At 32.0% G+C, this 22,528-nt stretch overlaps 1 protein-coding gene across 1 annotated transcript in view; it reads right to left on the minus strand.

Moving 5' to 3' along the window:
- Positions 1–15,908, minus strand: part of LOC127733449 (BDNF/NT-3 growth factors receptor-like) — a 47,957-nt gene extending 32,049 nt beyond the window's left edge. Inside the window, exons 1-3 of the mRNA XM_052242808.1 lie at positions 15,886–15,908; positions 15,247–15,321; positions 13,471–13,542 (exon numbers count right to left, since the gene is read on the minus strand). Of these exons, the coding sequence (XP_052098768.1) occupies positions 13,471–13,542; positions 15,247–15,321; positions 15,886–15,908 (170 nt within the window). The remainder of the gene's footprint in view (positions 1–13,470; positions 13,543–15,246; positions 15,322–15,885) is intronic.
- Positions 15,909–22,528: the final 6,620 nt, after the last annotated feature.

The raw sequence follows: 22,528 nt of genomic DNA on the forward strand, positions 1-22,528 counted from the left end.
ATCATATCAAAAGAGAAGGATAGCCTCCCATTGCTCACAACAAATGCATGTATATGAATACGACGTCGCGACAAATTGTTCAAAAAAGAGAAAAGTCTGAAGATGATCAAAACACGTACAAATTCAAATATATCAATCGAATGGTACAGAGAGAACAACAGCGCGAATATAGAATTTTTATCGAAAACATAGTATGCAACACCTAAAGAGGATAAAATACAGCAATATGAAACGATTCTGGACATACAATGTACATACAACATAAGTTACTCGAACTAAGGGGAAAAGCACCAATACGTACACAGTAATGACATATTACAATCGCATCAAGTGGACATGAATGGCTTTACATATGTGAAAAACCGGTTGGAGGGCTATACATTTGATACTTTTTAAAGACTGTGATATATCGGTTATTTATTTCAGATGAAACTTTGCGTAAAAGGCGACTTATATTTTTTCTTTAAATCTAGTATGTATACGTAATATAATTGGCACTCATTTAGAATTTAGAGTATCGGAGTGTTTATACAACATTTAGGCAGCTGAAATACGTTTGATTGAATATTGGTACATTTATCCGACAGTGGGTGTCTCTTAAATGGTAGATTATTCTTTCGATTGATAATAAATATATTCGCGTATTTCCTTGCAACAGTTATGATTAATAAAATAACTAAAGTTAATTTTAAAATCAGCTGGAAGGGAGAGCTAATTATCATGGACTCCATATAAAATATATATTCACAAACTTATAAGGTAATTAAGGACAGCTGATGTCTACAGAAAACGATTTTATAAACCAAAAACAATACCAAATATAGGGATATATGTCTGGTTTATGTAATCAAATACCTTGGGGTCTATATTCACAATATATGTACTTCTAAATACATCTCTCTGTCATTTGATTGAATGGAGGCAATCATTTGTTTTTCAAATTACATAACAGGCAGTATTTGAAAGCAATAGTGTATCCTAAAAAGGAAGTTATGCTTTGTTGATACCTTGAATAAAAACAACATAAAGTACTCTATCAAATACCATCTTTCAAAGTTTGGTTATTCATTAGTCCGTCAAATTTCATTAATGAATTATAGTTTTACATAATTATTAGCTTTTAGCTTTGATTTCTTGCATCAAAGCAAAAATAAAAAGCCGCCAAAATTTCCTCATTTTCAGATCTTCTTTTTATATCGGGATATATGCAGCAGGTTTACCCATAATACACATATACATTTTTGCTTCGAGATGTCTTACAAAATAATGTTCATGTAAGGGATAGTTCTTTGTGGTTAAGGCTGTTACTCTGAGTTATGTAAAAAGTAAAACAACAAAAATACCGAACTCCAAGGAAAATTCAAAACGGAGAGTCCCTTATCAAATCGCAAAATCAAAATTTCAAACACATCAAACGAATGGAAAACAACTGTCATATTCCTGACTTGGCATCGAATACTTTTTAGTAAAACGGTCATTTATCAAGTATGTCAGTTGTGACATGTCCATGACATTACAGTTCCATCACAAATGACGTTTCTGCACTAAAATGATCAGTAAAAAACATCATATTTATTCACCAATATGAACAATTATTTTGAAAGGTTATCGGTTTCTCGCGGGCAGATAAAATTTAAAAATGACAATCATTAACAAATGCTAAAATCTCGATATGAAATGAAAATACATACTTTGTGAAATAAGAAATAATTTCTTTTAAAAAATAAATATTGTGTGAAATTTAAATTGATTTTTTAAAGCGCTGCTTTTGGCATATTGAGCTAGAATTTATCACATTAATGTCATTCAAGATACTGAACACCTCATTTGAACTTTGGTGGATAGTTGTCTCATTGGCAATCATACCATATCTCCTAATTTTTATAAAGATATGGCAAAAAGAGTCGCATAGTTTCACGATTAATTTAGGTTATTTCAGATTACATTAACGTCAATATCTATTATGATCAATCTGTTCTGCATCTCCTTTTCAATGATTGACTGGGTTGGTCCAATGATTTAGATAGGGTTGGCATTGGCGGACGCCTCTATTAAGTTTGGTCGGAGACTTTGAGGGCCATGGCAATACATTAATGTTGTTATGAGTTAAGAAATCCATGGTTAAATTTGCTGTGTGGGACCGGGCATTGTCCTGCTGAAACATCTTTCTCTGTTGGTCAAAAACACTGAGCATATGTGGCTGCAAACTATCGTCTCTTTTCATGTTGATTCATTAAATTCCTTGGAAAGGCACAAGGTTTGATCTGCGTCTTTTTGGATATTGTTGCCTACATCATGACGCTTCCACCGCCAAAATCTGTCAATTTCCTATACGCAGGTAAAGACGAAACAACCTCTCGACGCCTGTATATATGAGGTTCGTCCATTACATTTTCGGAGATGAAAACGTGATTTAATGCTGAACCGAATTCGGTGTCAATTCTTCAATGTTCTGACCCTCAATAAATGACATGAACGAGCACATGTACATCAGTGTACTTGGGTCTTAACTGAGATTGGAGAAATCTGTAACAGACTTTCTGGGTGGCAATTCTCCTTTAGCTTTGGGTACCGACCAGCAGCAGTGGTTGTAGCATTGACGGTATGATCACGTAGATTGAACATCCTGTTATTCTGATCTTATGCTGTAGTATTGACGCGTCACCCTACCACTTCAAGGGCGGTCTCAAGCTGATCCAGGTTGATTTGGTATCTGCCAAAGGCTTTAGATTGTCGAGCGACTTCAGTTTGAGACTGTCCAGCCTGAGAACGATGACGTTACGTGTACATGTAGCAAGGTCTATTCATTGCATAATGAAATTTCACAGAAACAAAGACAATCGCCTATTCAACACGATACAATCAGTTTTACAGGTGATTGCATTTTCTAACAGTGATCTGTTACTGTTTTCTAGATAACAGACAAAATACATTTCACTCTTAAAAGGGGTCAGTTGACCATTCCGGCCAAGTTAATTTAGATCTTATAGTGTGGAACATTGTTGCTAAAAATAATTTCTCTCTACCTATTATAGTTTCTGCAAAAAACGCAAAAATGAAGAAAAAAAATCTTTAAAGGGCAATAATTCTGAGGTTATATTGACGATTTCAGCCATTTTTGTCTTATTTGTAGAGCTTATTGTGCTGAAGATTTACGCTAGTAACAATTTTTCTCTTTCTATTATTGTTTCTGCAAAAAATGGAAAAGGGATAAACATCTTCTTTCATTGGCAACAACTGTTAAGGGGCAATTGATGATTTCGGCCATGTTGACTTATTTTTAGAACTTATTTTGCTGAATGTATTTGTTTAAACAATTTCCCTCTATTTATCATAGTTCCCGCAAAAAGCACAAAAAAAGATAGAAATCGTCTGTTAAGGGCAATAACTCCTATAAGGGACAATATGACTAACAAATTGCATCTGTAGATATCATTTTGCTGATAATTTTTACTTTTTAAAGATTCCTTCTATCTGCTATAGTTTCTGCAAAAAATCATCTTTCAAAGGCAATTAATTACTCCCACATGGGGTCAATTTACTATTTCGGTCATGTTGAATAATTGTAATATATATATATATATATATATATATATATAAATCTTATTGTGATGACCATTTTCACTATTCAAGTTTCTGACTATCTATAAAAGTATAAAAGTATTACCTATTCTGACATCGGACTCTGACTTCTTTTAAACTGAGTTTTACTGTGCGTATTGCTGTGTGTTTGTTTATTCTACATTGGCTAGAGGTATAGAGGGAGGGTTGAGATCTCACAAAACATGTTTAACCCCGCCGCATTTTTGCGCCTGTCCCAAGTCAGGAGCCTCTGGTCTTTGTTAGTCTTGTATGTTTTTTTTTTTATTTTAGTTCATTGATATGTTTCGGAGTTTAGTGTGACGTCCATTTTCACTGAACTAGTACACATTTTTGTTTAGGGGCCAGCTGAAGCCCGCCTCCGGGTGCGGGATTTTCTCGCTGTGTTGAAGACCCATTGGTGGCCTTAGGCTGTTTTCTGCTCTTCGGTCGGGTTGTTGTCATTTTGACACATTCCCCATTTTCATTCTCCCTTTTATCAAGACTATATCCAACCATATCTAGATTGGCCAAAAATGTACATTTCGGGGGCAATAACTCAAAACATTGGTTTTCAGATTTTTCTAAACATTGACCTGCTGATCCTTTTTCGATGTTTTTTTTAAAAGAAATAAACTAAAAATTGCGAAACTTGCTAACAATTGACAACTCAAGGACCATAGCATCAACATGGTTTTCCTGAAAATTCATTTGATAGACAGACCTAAGTTTGCTGTAACTGTAAGCCCAAAATTGCATTTTACCCGTATGTATTTTAACAACAGCTGCCATATTTGTTCATGAATTAAATTGTGTGATAACATTTTTTTAAAACTAGATTATCTGAGGAAAATTCAGGTAAAGTTTGGTTACATTTGCCGGCCAAGTAGTTTCAAAGGAGAATATTTTTAAAAGTTTATGACGACGAATGGACGGACGGAAGATTTACGACGAAGGACGGACGCACGATTTTCAATTTACAATTTAAACATAATTTTAAGATGACAATTGCTTGCTTATATACATGCATATAACTAACAAAATAATACTGATAACAGAAATTTGAAGACAAAAACCCAGCTGTTATTTATTTCTGTGTATAGGTTGCACTTTGTAAATACAGCTGTTCCACAAACCACGCCTCTTTTGGGGCGATATATAATATTCATAGATATTTTGTTTGTTTAGGGGCCAGATATGATCTCTATGTTTCATCTCATAGAGACATAACTTGGAAATGTTACCAGTATATTTACACATGGTTGCAGAGAATTTTGAATTGTGAGGGTCACCTAAAGTGTAGGTAGGGGTAGTACAGAACTTAAGTATAAGTTTAAACTCTTAGAAGTTCGGGGCATATACATTTTGAAAATATGCCGCACAGCCGTATGTTTTGACCTTTGAATAAAATAATAGTGCATATCAATTTTCCATTCTAGGATATAATTTTTCACGAAACGTCATAGTAAAAGTGGCACAGTTTTAGCCGTAAAGGGAGTTCCTATGGGAAATTGCATTGTCTATATTTACAGAAATGCAACCTATAGGTAAACACACTTTTAGAAGAAACTTAACTTGTTTGATATTGAACAGTTTCTATTACCTCAATACAAGACTCATAACCCTAGTATATTTTTGAGAATTCATTAAGCATGACGCAACAAAAACTACTCCCTAATTGGAACTTAAGAAATGTTTTGACAAAGCAGGTTGACAACAGCAATATACAAAACAGTCCTACAACCAGTAGAATAATAAGTGTAATAAAGAAGAAGACGATTCATATAGACCCTCACACATAAAATTGTATCCTCTAATATTTTTTTTTATCATGCGCAATTGATAAAATAGTTATTTTCGGATTTGCCTTACTATATAATAGTACCTTGGGATAAAATAGTTATTTTCGGATTTGCCTTACTATATAATAGTACCTTGGGATAAAATAGTTATTTTCGAATTTGCCTTAGTACCTTGGGATAATATAGTTATTTTCGGATTTGCCTTAGTACCTTGGGATAAAATAGTTATTTTCTTTTTTGTTTTTGTTTTTTTGTTTATTATTTCCTGTTCAGGATAAATGACGAATTAATAACTTCAATTGAGCAGACAATTTTTGTCTATTATATGCAAGTTGTAAAATGTATTAAATGTACATAATAGGCAGCTAAAGTTTGTTAAAGAAATTCGTTTCACCGATATTCTTATATCTAATACCTGATTAAAACACTATTAAGACCAATTATGTTCAATTCTGTGTGCAGTGTATAGTGTGGATCTAAACATTGTGGTGTGTATAGTGTAGATCTAAACATTGTAGTAAGTATAGCGTCCTGTTTGAATAGTGTGTTTTTTTTGTGTGAAATGGTCCGCAGATCAGTTTTTTTCTAATAAAATTATATGAAATGAAAAAGATTTACTCCTATACTTTGCGTGCGATGTTGCAAGCTTACCCAATAAGTTTCATATTATGAACAGTAAACGGACAATACAAGCAAGTCTAGGTCAACGGTAAATTAATATACCAATTACCGGTTTTATAAGACACATTCCGGAATATGGCAATATAATTTAGGAAGATAATATAAAAGAAGAATCAGATGTTATTGAATCTGTACAAATATCTTGATGATGTTGGAACTTTAACTTCGATTACAAGGAGGACACATTGAATGAAATTTCATCAGGTAATTGGAAAGAATTCTGTCCAGAACAGGCGACAAAAAGTTGTTTTTCATAAAGCTTTTTTTCTGCTGATGTCTTGTCTTTGTCTAGCATGGTCTGTTAAATAGGAGTAATGTATAACTCCACAGAGTACTACAGTTTAATGACAACAGATATGATACCGGATTTATATAAACGCTGTCCGATTACCTTCTCCGATGATAATCAACTACTCTGCGAGCTAAGAACTGATGCAAGTGTTCTAATCAAGGATTTGTATAGTACAAATCCTTGTTCTAATACATCATTTCTAGACACTACTAGAAACCTATGTAGTCTATGTGTAAGAACATTTACGATCCAAACATCTTGTCAATACTTATTGTTTGGCACTACACAAGGCCAATGTTTCCTCAAACTGTGTATGACGTCTTTACACTAAATGCATTGGATATGTACGTATCATTGATATTAAAATATTGAATACATGATTATTTATTACTTGTCACTGGCTTTGAACTAACGTTCAGTAACTGCGAGTACTCTCAGATCTGTACTTTGTGTATTAAGTCATTAAGTAAATAGTTTTTTGTGTTCTGATGATTTTTAAATCCCTTTTTAAATGATTTTTATAGTTTGTTTATATGTTGTGCTGACACACTGTTACATGTTAGGGGAGTGTTGGGCACCCGCAAACATGTTTTATCCCGTCTCATTCTTTATGTGCCTGTCCCTAGTCAAGAGCCTGTAATTTAAAAATTTTTGTTTGTTGCTGTATTTCATATTTGTTTTTCATTTATTATTTTGTATATAATCAGGCTGTCATTTTTGTAATTGTTAGGTTTTTAAAATTTTTCATGTCGAGACTTTAATAGGTTGGTATGCGGTATAGGTTTCACTCATTGTTAAAGGCCGCACGGCAGTTGCTAAATTCTACATTGTTTAGTCACTGGTGGAAAGTGCCTCATTTACATTCATACCACATCTTTTTTTTTGCTATATTCCAGTACTGCTTTGCTTCAATGCATGTGTAAATTTTTGGCCATGGCGTTGTCAGTTTGTTTTCGATCTATGAGTTTGACTGTCCCTCTGGTATCTTTCGTCCCTCTTTTAAAGACAATACAGAGAAATTAACGTATATCTTACAACATGCCTAAGATATTTGAAGATTTTTTCATGATATTTGACATATGAATGGAACTTTAAAAAAAATGATCTGTTACGACTGTAACTCTACTGTCTATTTATTCTCTTATATTTCGATATTGAAAGATATATACGCATTTCAATATATATATATGTTATATTGTGTAATCCATATGGTATAAGAAAAGGGTTATTTCTTTTTATTGGTTATTGTCCACTGTCGCTTGGATTAAATGTACATACTTGTATGTATGGTTTTAAAAAGATAATGAAACACTTTGTCATTCATGAATAGAATGATATTTGAAAGACAAGGAATGCTGAAAACATGGAAGAATACAGAACGACGTGGAAAAGAAATGTTATTATTACATTTAAAAAAAATACAAAAATAAGTAAGCAATGAACGAGGTTGTTAAATGTGATATATGCTTTTTTGTGCTTCTTTGTTAAATATTTGTTTGTTTTTGTTGTGATTAAAATTGTGACACGGTGTTGACTGCTGTACCCCTATTTTGATATTTTTACCTTTTATGTCTGTTTGTTTTATTCACGCATTGTTGTCAATATAATGGAATTTGATGCGACTGTCATACAAGTGAGAGGTTTAGCGCTATAAAACCAGGTTCAATCCACCATTTTCTACATAAGAAAATGCCTGTACCAAGTCAGGAATAAGACAGTTGTTGTCCATTCGTTTGATGTGTTTATGCTTTTGATTTTGCCATTTGATTAGGGACTTTCCGTTTTGAATTTTCCTCGGAGTTCAGTATTTTTGTGATTAAACTTTTTATAATTGTTTAACATTCCGGGCCTTTTAACAATCCACTATACGGTATGGGTATGGATTATTACTGAAGAACGCACGGTGATATAAAGTTGTTTAGTAGCACATTATCGGCCTTTGGTCTCTGGTGGATAGATGTCTCGTTGTCAATTATACCATATCTCCTTAAGTATTCTTACACTTGTCAAATCTCGCTACACTTAAATGGTATGCAATACCTTGTCAGAATTGAAGACATTACATTTCACACGGAAATAAATGATAGTGAGATTTAAATGGCTATTATTTGATGGTTATTCTGAGCTAAAGTACTAATGAGACCTTCTAAATTCATTTTGGCACAACTTTGTTATCGATCTCGACAGATGAAAATATGACGGGATTACAACACATACGACAAGTAATGGCAACTGCTTTATGTTTGGTTCAAGTTGAGTTGGAGAATTTCAGATTCGAATGAACAATAAAACCTTTCTCTTAAGGGACAGCAAATACCATGTAAGAAAAATGATAGAAAAGGAAAGAAATAAAATAAAACAATCAAATCTATAATAGTACAAACAAAAACAATGTTAAGTCTCATAAACACCAGAATAACACAGGAACAATCTCATTTACACCATTGCAAGTTATTTTTTCTTTTCTTGGCGTATGTTACCAGTCAAGATTCAAGACAGATATATACGATGAAAAATCAATTTTCTCATCAAATGTTTACCACATCTGCCCTTTAGACAGAAACACCCACGCCAAATTTTATACGGAAAATATTATCCATTTAGACCGGAAAACCATTTCGTTTCGCAGATACCGTCTTGTTAGCCAACTTCTTATGATGAAAATAACGCAAGATTCCCTCGGGAATAACATTTCATATTAATTAGATGACAACAATATTTTAAAACTAACACCGGATCGATAATGATTTAAACTTAAGCTTAAAGAGATGAAACATTAAGCTGAAAGAAAATTAATTTTAGTTTTACATCATTAAAATATAACTTTACCTATAGCTATTAAAGAACGAAATTAAATTTAATGTTTCCCTTATTTAAATTAAAAAGGCTTCGTTAAACAAAAAACAAAATCAGAAATACATGGGTGTGTTGGTATCTTTTCTCTGTTGTTGACCTTGACTAACTGTACAAATGCCGTACCAAATCAATCGAAAAATCAAATCTGAAATGTGGATTATCACGAAAAAAAATTATGCATTTGTATGTGAATAAGGTGTTTTAGATTTTCGATCTTCAGGGGAAAAGATCTTTTATATACTATTATAAAAGTTTTGCAATAGTTGTATATTTTGTGAATTTTGAATCATTGAAGCATTATCATATTAATAATAATAAAGATAGTAATATTTGAAAAAAGTGCAATGCCTTTAGAAAGTTTGTGATAATCCAACTTTGTTTTATAAAACTTTAAACGTAAGCTCAATGAAGAAAGGTTCTTTTCATGGTACCGTAAACTCAATGAAGAAAGGTTCTTCTTATAATACCGTAAACTCAATGAAGAAAGTTTTTTTTCTTTTAATACGTAAACTAAATGAAGAAATGTTCTTCTCGTGATACCGTAAACTCAGTGAAGAAAGGTTCTTCTTATGACACCGTAAACTCAATGAAGAAAGATTCTTCTCATGATACCGTAAACTCAACGAAAAAAGGTTCTTCTTATGATACCGTAAACTCTAAGAATGGGTCTTCTCGTGATAACGTAAACTCAGAAGGTTCTTCTCATGTTACCGTAAACTCTAAGAATGGGTCTTCTCGTCATAACGTAAACTCAGAAGGTTCTTCTCATGTTACCGTAAACTCAATGAAGTAAGGTTCTTCTCATCATACCGTAAATTCAAAGAAGAAAGGTTCTTCTCATGATACCGTAAACTCAATGAAGAAATGTTCTTCTCATGATATTGTAAACTCTAAGAAGAAAGGTTCTTCTCATGATATCGTAAACTCAGACGGTTCTTTTCATGATGCCGTAAACTCAACTCAAAGAAGAAAGGTTCTTCTCATGAAGAAAGTTTTTTTCATGATACGATAAACTTAATGAAGAAACTTCAGGTTCTTTTCGTGATAGCCGTTAACTTAAGGAAGAAAGGTTTTTCTCATGATACCGCTAACCCAATAAAGAAAGGATATATCATGATACGATTTTAGTAAGGTTGACCTTTGACATCATTTTTGTTTAATTTTTGAAGTAATTTGCAGCGATTGATACATTGAAAGCAGATGGGTTAAAAGTTTTGAAATAGGCATAATTTCTTAAAAGTAATTGATTTCATTTAACAACCTCATTTAAATACAGAGATACACCGGTTGAAGTATGATGACTAGAATAACTTCGTTAGCTGATTTTATACAACTTATATAAATATAACTCTGTTACAATAGAAGAGTCAAAAGGGTCATAATGTAACTATCCTATATGTTTTATTTTCAGTACTTATGTTCCACGTCTTTATATAAAACTATTTTTACTTGACCCTTCCGGAGTTTACCCCCAGTTTTGGTGGGATTAATATTATAGAGGCCGATTCAAACTGCAAGTAAATTAACGATCATGTCATGTCAGATATAATTATGTATAATATTTAAATTAAAAAACTTATCGAACACTTTAAAATATTTTTTTATTACTTCCATTTTAAAGCTTTACACAATTAAATCACACATTCAATCTCTCAAAATAATGAATAAATGCACCGCTTCAAACTTACGAAGATATCAATAAAAACATAAAGTAAAGGAACGACTAATAACCCCATGGCTGAAAACCCGAAAAAAAACAAATAAATAACAGTCGACAAAACACTAAAGAGAAAACCGGTTAAACACAATTTACAAAGTTTTAGAACAAAACAAAGTCCTATCCTCATAGGCTGATCACAAAATATAAATGGTTGTAAAGATAACAAGTTACAGTTAAAATTGTTCGTCGTCCATAATCAACTGCCTCTGTGTTCTCGTGGTAGAAGCCTTGAGTGCGGGAGGTAGTGGCTTCGATCCACGGCTTGGTCAAACAAAAAGTTATTGCTGATTATAAATCTATGACGCACGCGGCACTAGGAGTAAAACCAGGATGGGTCGGAGTCAGCATATCAATGAGTCCATGTCTTCCTGTAGACAATTAGTATGACCTTAGGATCATGATAAAAATCTTACTCAACGTGACGGTCTAGCTCAAAGCAGTGTTTATCAATTTATCAGGTTTTCTATGAACTCCACTTGGCCTTAGCTTAATGAGCCCTAATCACTGCGAGTATTCTTAGATCGGTTCTTTGTGTTTTTTTGTTTTTATGTCAGTTGTTTTGAGTGCTTTGTTTCGATCATAGAATGCAAACCATTTCCAAATGATTTCCCCAGTCAGTTCTTATGTTGTACTGTTACACCATTGTTACGGGTTAAAGGAGGATTTAGGGCTTATAAACATGTTTACCCAACCACATTCTTTATGTGCCTGTCCAAAGTCAGAAGCCTGCTATTCAGTGGTTTTCGTTGGTTCCTGCCTGTTAAATTCAGTTTTCGTTTATTGGTAAATCAGGCCGTTGTTTTTTTCGTTTGAATTATGGCATGGTTCTGCTTATTGATGAAGGCTGTTGTGTCACCTATAATTGTGTAAATCCACGTTGTTTGGACTTATTTTGACAATCATACCACAAAACTCTCTATTTTTTAATAATATTGTTTATAGCTGCAATCGTCTTGATGACCAACACAACAAGGAGTGCTATAAATCGTCTCATCTTTCTTGATCCATAACTAATTTCCGTAACTGTTAGTAAAATGGACATGTTCAATCTGTTAATCTGTATAATTTGTATAAAAGCACACATGTGTGTAGGGCATTTCTCGTTCCCTTAAGCTATTGTAATTTGTCATAATTTGATTGCTATCGATAATTTAATTCTCAAGGTAGAATATATTTCCATATTAAGGCAAAATAGCTCACAAAATCGTGTCAAGATAAAAGTGCTTATTATATCATTACAATATCTAGGTTCTGGAACATTTTGTTTATATAGTCAGTATATTATCAGAGAAATTGCTAAAACTATATTAACACATTTAGAAACTTAATTTCCCAAGGCAAATATGTTCTTTGCCAATTCAACAACAACCAAAAACCAAAACAAAACAAACAAAAAAACCGAAACAAAACCAAACAAAACCAACAAGGAAATAAATTGAATAGGAAAATGAAATAGGAAACAAAATAAAACAAACACCCAGCAAGTAAGAATACAGAGTTAAAGGATGCCTTCCACCTTTCTGGTCAGCTGGTTCAAGATATAATATGTAGCAGAGCCGAAATTTTGACCCGAATAGTGGTAGAAGAGAACGCAATAATAATCCGCCTATGTGGTCATTTGAATTTAAAGTATTATTAATACAAATATTTATCATTAAGTAAAAATCACAATTATCATAATTTTCAGACAATGGGAAAAGGAGTATCCGTCGAGATTTAACAAAATATATGGACTGGTGATTATAATAAACTCATCATTGATACCGGAATGTTGTAGGTCACACTCAAATCAAACAAGATAAAAGGGCTAAATAAAGTACGAAATTGAAGACAATTGAGGACCGAAATTCAAAAAGGTTTAGCCAATTACAGCTAATGTTATCTATTCCTGGTGTAAAATAACTAACTATTTCGAAAAATTCAAAGTTTTCAAACATAGTTTCATCAAAAGTTAATTTCAAAATTATCAAAATAAGGAGAGGTTCATAAACATTTCGTTATTTTTATTTCATGTTTATCGCCTCGATAAAGCCTGTTTGCGCTGCAAGGACACCAGCATTCATTCAATCAATAAATCTATCAAAATTGTATCTATCACTCCAGCTAACGTGTAGCATTGTGAAATATAATTTATGTAGCTTGCTCATTTTAAATTTGAACATTAATCATATAACCTTGACAAGCTTTACTATGCAGTTTTTTCTTGTCTCGAAGACAAATATGACATTAATTATTTCTTCTACTTTTAAATTCATAATCGATAAGGAAAAATGTACAATCATTCTTTTTATATTTCTTTACGTCAAATGTAAGACGGCTAGGATGGAAATCGTCACTTTAGCATTACATGTAAGTTTTAATATGTTATGAAATTGAAAAGCATTTTAGCAAAATAAAATGTTTATGTCCTATCTAGCACATACAAAATCCTAATCAGGAAACATTTTAATGTGATCAACATTGTGTTTATAAAATCATAGGAAATAATTCCCGTTTGGGTATGTAAATAGAATCGTTCGAAAAAGGTACTATATACTCACAGAATTCTAAGGTCTTTGCTTTTCTTCAAGGCATCTGGTGCAATAAATTCAAGGCCAGAATTGGTTATAGACCTTGAAATAAATTAATGTAGTAGTTAATACAATGTGTTTCTTTAATAAATTGTCATACAAGTACATAACTTCGCTATTTATATGCATTACATTTGTAAGAATTGTTTAATATTAGAATAAGAAGATGTTGTATGAAAATTCATGTCCTATGGTATAAATATAGAGACAAAACCGACATTTATTTCCTATACATTACAGTATCTGAGTAAGGGGAGCCTAAAGATAACAATACACAATTCGATGCTGGGATGTTTGCTTATGAAATCCATACTAACAATTTTTTCATAAATGACGTTTTTTTTTCTCTCGAATAGATAGTATGGGTTTCGTACCGAGTGAAAATTGGAAATCGCTTGATATTAACTCGATTTATTTTAAATTTCAATATAATAATAAACGAGTCTTTGGCGAGTTTATTGGTACTATTTAAATTAAATAATTTAAACAAATCAAGCGATATCCAATTCCCACCAGTTTTTAAACACATTTCATTTATGGTAAAGAATATCAGTGTCCTTGTGAAACAGTTTAGTTTTCACAAGCTTCACTTTAGATATAAGCCCGCTTACGGTATAGAGAATAGTATGTCAGAATAGAACCAACTTTGACAAAAGAATGTTTTGGGGGTGAGACATGTGAGTAGTTTGTATGCTATTGAAGAAATCACAAATCTCAGTTTGTAAGGAGGATATTAAGTACGTTGTGACTATTGAAAGTCCTAATTGACCTAACGAATAGCTAATGGAAATGACAGTTTGATAACACATTGTAGGATAGGCCAAACAAATTAATAAATTTTTATATCACTTAATCATATCGCATTTGTTATTGTGTTACTAGAAACATCTCTTCATGCGGGAAATAAATTACAGAGCACAATAGTTTTTATTTTACTCCTTGATACTCGGAGTATGTGCTTTACTTCTAGGTATAGAGTTGAATAAAAAATGGAGACATTTCCTGGAGATGAACCAAAAAAAAAAAAAAATAGGACAAGCATGATCAAGAGATCAACGTACTCACGTGGTAGCGATACCCCAGCTTGTGAAATGCTCAGACAATGACAAAATTCACTTCTCTGATTATATATTTCAGGTTTAAAATACTTTTGATAAATCAGGTAAATTACAGAAAAAAAAATGAAAACAACACGTTATTAATTTTATGCGTTCGAAGCGCTTTCCTGTATTTACCTTCATCAGGAACGCTCAAAGCCGAATATTTGAAAGCCAAGAATGTATAAGAACCAAAACAGTTGAAAAGCTATGACCAAAAAAAACCTAAAAAAATAGCCAAATCCATCCATTGTAAAATTTGCCAGAGGAAGTTGAAACCTAAGTTTCTTACTGGTAATTCGTCCAAACGTAAATACCATTTGTTGTTGCAAACGTAATCCATTTGAACCTGTCAAAATTAAAATTCGCGCAAATGTAGGCCGTCCTCAAATACAAACCCCAACTACCTTAAGTCGTGTATCTGTTTCCACAAGCACATTTTATTAGTTCATTGTATAAATCTGAAGATAGTTTTCATATTTATCTTTTGAACACAATTATATATGTATTTTTAGAATTCAAAAGTATGAATTATAACATTCATTCATTATTCCTACAATCGTAGCCCATTCATACGACGGTATTTCAAAAGAATGCTTGTAAGAATGTTTAAGTGAATAAGTGGTTGAACAGCAAGTCAAGTACTTACAATGTTTCTAAGTGTTTGTAGTGTTGCAATGATCGACTTGTCAGCGATGTTAAATTAGCCTGATCCTCAATATATCTGAAAAGAAATTGAAACAAACAATTAAAGAAAGTCGCTTATGATGCCGACCTTGTAACAGATTTCTCTTGCAGACTTTTAGCTAAAAGCTTGTATTGTTCGATTAAAAAAAATTAACTGGAAAAAATGATACAGGGAAACAGTTTCATAAAGAACTAACTTAAAGTGCAAGACAGTAGGATGTCACTAACCCACTGAACAAGAAGCATTTCGAGTAAAAAATAGACTTGTGGCGATATATCAAGGTCTTAAATCTATTATCATAAAGAAATTGAAATACGCTATTTTTTATGACATTTGTATGAGCCTTATTCAAAACATTTATTTCCCAAAGCATGAACTTTACTTAAGGAATTATATTTCGAAACGAGTTATCTAATTTGCTACAATGCAAATTAGAGCAATATTATAAATTTTTAAAGTACATTTAAAATTTAATTTGTACACACGCAGAAACACACAGATCACTACAAAATGATATTTTTTTTGAAGGAGCGTTGTAAGATAGAAGATCGAAATTAAACAACCACATCCTCAAATAAGATTTGCAGTAAACGTGAATACCTTCTTTTCACAATGATCTCCATTGAAGTTAACAGTGTTTTACAAAAGAAATGAGAATAACCCGAATAAAATCAGACTTTAATAAACCCCACTATTTTCCAAGAAAGGAAATATTTAGGTAAATACATAGCATTCAATTCAGTTTTTTTACAGACTAGTCAATTATCTTTCGGTTTTGATGCATCACAAGGTCTGGCTAAGGTTTACCGTTGATCTTGGTTACAACATATTCTTACACGTGTAACAGTCTTAAGCTTTCTATTGGCATGGAATAGGTAAATACTATAACTTTGATGAAGCAAACAAGAACACACATATAAAAAGTATGTATCCTAACAAAATACTATATAAGTAACGCATAGCTGAGAGGGTGATAGGGCAGATTGTTACCCTGAGAAAACATTGTTAACCGCGGCGAAGCCAAGGTTGACAATGTCTTTTGGAGGGGTAACAATCTGCTGTATCACCCTTTCAGCTATGTGTTATTTTTTATTATACTGAATGTTCTGTTTTTACTGTCTGTTAAATTTCAAATCCAAAGTAATAAACTATGATGTCTTGTACATAACAATCATCCCTATTTAGTAAAGCGTCTCCGTGAAGGGTAATAGAGTCTTTGCCATGGGATAGAGTAAACTGTCTCCCTCGTATTAACTAATCAGAATCCCGCATTTTGACATGAAGTATAATAAAGCGTATTGTCTTTGAGTTAATACATAATCACTGATGAGCTTCGTTGCACGGATGTTTTTTAATATATCGTTTCACTGTTGAGAAAATAAAATGGGCAAAATAATAAGCAAGACCATGATATCATTTAGTCAATAAAAATACTTTTAGGCATGTGTACCTGAAAATAACTTTAAAAAAAAACCAGCAGAAATTTTTTCCCTGCGTCCATATAAAGTTATCCATAGATATTTGTGTGAAATGAAGGAACAACTGTTACACTTCACTTCCTAAATGTATATAAGCGATCAGGGCATATACAGCGTCATACGAATAGAGCAGGCATTAAAACTTAAATGAGATTAAAAAAACAAAAAAATTAAAAAATCTTGTTTAATTAAACACTGATTACTGATCATTTTTTTTTATCAAATATATATATTTTTTTTATTTATCAAAAACGTAAAATTGATGTTTTCATATTTCAAATGAAATATGATCGTTCTTTACTTACTTATATATGTATATATTGCTTTATTAATCTGCTCATTAGATTTCTGATGAGAGTATCTGATTCAGATTCTTTCGAGACTCTAGTTTCATTGCTTTTTATGATCCGAATATTTTCTAAAAATATACTTATCCGTCTATATCCGGTGTAAAATATACGTTTTATGTTTTATTCCCACATTTATGACATTGAACCAATTAAATTTTTAGATAAATAATATAACCTAATTTACAAAAAAAAAACCAAAAAACACCAAACAGTTTCGATTCTTAAAAAAATATCTGTTATCTAAGAGTAAAGAATTTCTTGACAAGATCAATGCTGAAATTACAACAAACAGCCGTTATGTCTGAAGGCATATTAAACAGTTACAATAGTAATATAATTATAAGAAAATATTGCCCAGCAGCAATCGATATTTCATCTTATAATGGGATAGACACAGTGTCCGGTTGATAAAAACCTATTATAACACCATAATAATGTCGATATCAGAAGCTGATCGACATTTAATATTCACTTTATGGGCAATTTTCCCTACAAAAACGAAATAATTTGTCAAAAATTAAGATTAATTTCTGCAGTGAAATGATATGTATCAAATAAGCAGCATTTCTAACGGAATTCTGAAATGGATAACTAAATTGACAGAAGAATTACACCCTCCCTTATATAAGAAAATCAAATAAAACTCATTTGCCCTTTTCACTGACATATATATTAACAATTTAAAGTAGATGGGGGGTCTAAATTAAATTTTTTTTAATAATTTGCCAAAATATAGTTTATATCATGCTTTTTTCAAAATATAATACAACGTATGGGTCACGGGGATTCTTTTCCAGCTACAGGTTCGCAAAATTGTCAGATTTTGTATAGATTATGCACGAAAACTCCTAATTTGTGTGGTAAAAGAAAACTAAAATAAAACCCTAGAATCTAAACATAAAGTTTGAGAAGATAATGTGCTTTCAGAAAATAGAAAATCACAATTGGGGTCACCGAAATTGTTTTGTTGCTACAAAACAAATAAACAGCTGCACCATGGGCGCATAATACGCCCGTTGCGTTTTCAAAGAATAAAGTTCAATAACTTCTCAATGTCATCAGAAATTTATGAAAAGCAAAAGGGAGCTTACGTCAATAGATATCAACAATTCACCAAAGTTTCATGAAAACTGTTGAAAGCATTTTTGAGTTATTGTCCGAAAACTGAAAAATCCCCCTTTTTTTAAATGAATAAAACCCCATAACTCGGAAAGTTTAACGTAAAATCTAAAATTTATAAAAATCGAAAGGGATCTCAAGTCACTAGATATAAACACTTCACCAATGTTTCTTGCAAATTGGTGAAAGTGTTTTTGAGTTATTGTCCGAAAACTGGAAAATCCCCCTTTTTTAATGAATAAAACCATAACTCGGAAAAGTAAAATCTAAAATTTCTAAAAAACGAAAGGGAGCTCACGTAAACGTAAATATTATAAAGCACATCGTTTTCTTCATCTAATTGTAAAGTTTTACAAATGAATTACATTCTTCTTTTGAAAATTGCACATTTCATTAAAGAACTAGACCGACTGATTCCTACTATTTTACATTCCGAGATGGCAGAAGACACCGATTTAAAGTACAAGTATATAATATCTCAAAAACGATTAATTATAGTTACATTGTAGGACACTATACCCCGCGAACTATAACATTCCCAGTGATACGCGAAATTTTGGTCAAATCTATATTATAACAAGTTTAAATCATAATGAAGAAGTGCTAAGATTCAAGATGATGTGACCACTAAGTACTTCATGGGTACATGTAACTACCTGAAACCACATTTAATTAACCTGATACGGTTCGGACGCATAGATTGGAAAGTAAAATGCCCCGGGCATGATCACCGAATACATTATATAATCAAAGAGAGGCGGAAGATACCAAAGGGATAGTTAAACTCATAAGTCGAAAACAAACTGACAAAGCCATGGCAAAAAACGAAAAACGACCAAAAGACAAAAACAGTCTACAAAACACAAAATAGAATTCTAATGACTGAGCATCACGTACCCCACCAAAAACCCGGGTTTATCTCAGGTGATCCGGAAGGGTACGCTGGTCCTGCTCCAAATATTGCACCGTCGTGTTGCTCATGTACATGATGTAGGTAGAAACCCGGTGGTAAGTCTTATTCAGTAGGTAACATTCGAGGAAAAGAGGACGGGATAGACATCAAGTTTTATTAGATACATTTGGAAAAGAGAGCATACTTAAAATAATAAGTATGTTTCCAGACGACACACAAGTCTTATTTATAAATGTCCTGGTTCTTCGAAGTCAGTATAGTTATTGGTTGAAACATCTACACCCTTGAGACTTTGTCATGCAACTATATGTTCAACGATTGCAACATTATTGGAAGAAACACAATAAACTTTAGCACATCATTATATTAGGTTTAACAATTTAACGACTGAAAACAATTCCAAACAAAATTCTAAACAATTCTAAAGAATCGTTCTTTGTAGTCTTCAAAATGCATATGGAATTATGATGACACAGAAAATAATATTTTCGTGTATACAATCGTTAATCAATGCTTCATTTGTTGATAATCATTTGAATAAAATTGAGAATGGAAATGGGGAATGTGTCAAAGAGACAACAACCCGACCACAGAACAGACAACAGCAGAAGGCCACCAACAGGTCTTCAATGCAGCGAGAAATTCCCGCACCCGGAGGCGTCCTTCAGCTGGCCCCTAAACAAATATATATACTAGTTCAGTGATAATGAACGCCATACTAAACTCCAAATTGTACACAAGAAACTAAAATTAAAAATAATACAAGACTAACAAAGGCTAGAAACATATTAAGAAATTTGTGACATTTTCAATGCATAAAATAATAATTTGGTAAATAATACATCTTGATACTTATTATTTGTGGGTTTAATATCCTGACGCAATATAATGTAGTACCTTTTTTGTACTCTTGCTGACGCTGCTGTTTGAAATCTATGCAAAAGAACAGGATCGACGTTTGAGTGAAAGCAAAACATGGTTTCATTGACAGAAGTTGTTAACATCCTCGTCCTATTGTCTCTGGTTGATAGTTGTGTCATTGGCAATCATACGACATCTCCTTATTATTATATTACCAAGTACAGTTTTTCATGAACTGTATTTTTGTCGTTTATTGTAAGAATTTATCGACCGAGTCAAGCAAAGGACTTGAAAACAAGTATAAGCCAAGACATTTAAAAGTAAGAACAAAGACTTATTTACTCCGAGTTATAATGAGTCGTGTCGTAGTGACTAGAAATCCGCATCAATAAGCTCAATAACCCATAACCCTATATTTGCTTGATTTCTGTCAGAATAAAATGAAAAAAATGCATCTTCGTACATTTATTCATTAATTTTACAGTTGGTATTGCATAAGACCGAGTTTTTTTCTGTACAATTCATGCCGTTGATATATGCAATCTACTTGGAAGTAATAATAATAGAATGAAAAAAGGCAAGCTTTCGGTATACGTACCAACAATAAAATAAGACGATACATGATAGCTTTAGTTATAACATAATGTTGGTTTTTGTTAACGATGTCGTTCTTATTTATTTTTAATATGAATACTCAAAATTTGCCAAAGTTTGTCAACATTGAGGTTTTTGTGCTATCTTCTGGAATTGATATTTTTTTTCATCTATTTAAAAATGAGTCATTGTTTTATTAAAATTACATACATTGGGATGTAAAAAAGACTTTAAAAGGCTTTTAAAAAATGGACCTTGTATGAAACAAATTCAGTGGAAACAGCCTTTTACAAAATTAACAAAATGGCTGCCACACACCATTTATGAAAAATAAATACAACAAAAAAAGTATTTATTACTTAAAAACGACTGACGGAATTCCTCACTTGGGATGTAAATATTAAGCTATGACTGTTTAATTATTTTGTTGGTACTCAATCATAGTACATTCGTACCCCTATCAAATCAGAATCAGTACAAAACAAAGAGGAATTTAAAATAAAAACATTTGAGAAAAAACATTTATTTATGGGACATCAACAGACGCTTGAATCTGATATCAACATAACAAGTAACATAATACTCATGTCCCTCTCTGGAACACGGCGTAAATTTAAGTTTTACGTAATGACTTATTGAAACCTCCTTGGAGACAGTAAACTTTTATACGGATAGTTCATTCAGCTTGAATACTTCAATTAATCATTTATTATAACATTTCTGTCATAAATGAGTGAAAGTTATCCCAAAATTTTAATTTATTGGCCTAAAAAGTAGAAATTTTGAGGAAATGAGAGGTATAAATGGACTAAAAGATACCTTATAAGGAAGACAAAGAGGTCCATTAGTAGTATTTATCATCCTAAAGTCATCTTTTGTATCATATTCAACTATTTGTAGGCAGATGAGATAAATATTTGATCATTTATTTGTCCACATTATATTCTATCATGATGCGGCTTGGTTTGGAAATGTTGCTCGAAACACTGTAGATGTCGTCTTACATTATACTAGATTTTTCTCAAACTATTGAACTGATTATGACAAAACTTGACAGGAATGCTTGAAATAACCAGTATTACAAAGGAAAAAAGTCACATTCAGTTTATTTAACAAAAACGTCTTCTTTAGGTGTAATACCACCAAATCATAGTACGTCACATCCGGTTGCATATCACATCCGGTTGCAAACGAAAATAGGTCGAAAAAAAATATTCCCTTGTATTTGACACTTGTAGGTAATTGATCCTACATTTCAATGCAGTAAAACATTTCTGGGTCATAAACATATATCTTGGGTATTTCAAAGCACCATTATTTTTTTATTTGGGGTTTCTATAGAATATTTTGGAAACTTGAGGTTACATGGTTACTAAAGCTTGTACACAGGTTAAAAAAGGGGGAAAATTTGATTGGTTAACTTCCAGTGATGGTTATTTTCTTATATGCAATGAAATGTTATGTGAAATTTTTTCTATAGTACTGGACAGGATAAAACTTTACTCATGCCAAGTATTTCTTTATTTGAAACAAAAATAAATTCTGCACAATTTTTTGAAAAGTGCAAATTTAACAAAGACTAATAGGGGAAAATCAATGGTGGTATTACACCTCAATAATGCCTTATTAGAGAAGGCATGCAGTCACTGAAAACAAACTTAAAGTGTATTATATAAACCACTGTTATAAAACATTTTTATAATCTAATATTGGCTGCTTTACTTCCGAATATATTTAGTCGATTTCAGACAGAAACGTTATGAAAGCAGATTAAAAGAAAAAGCTTAATACATGATCTTAAGCGTTGCTAAAATATTTGTTATTCAGAATTTCAATACGGAAAAATAAAAATAAAAATGTTATTTCAATAAGCGAATCGAAATTTAAATTTAAACTTATAAAAAAAAATGTATTCAAATAACAACACA

This window comes from Mytilus californianus, unplaced genomic scaffold (genome assembly GCF_021869535.1).
Source record: "Mytilus californianus isolate M0D057914Y unplaced genomic scaffold, xbMytCali1.0.p SCAF_3, whole genome shotgun sequence".
In the NCBI taxonomy this organism is placed as follows: Eukaryota; Metazoa; Mollusca; class Bivalvia; order Mytilida; family Mytilidae; genus Mytilus; species Mytilus californianus.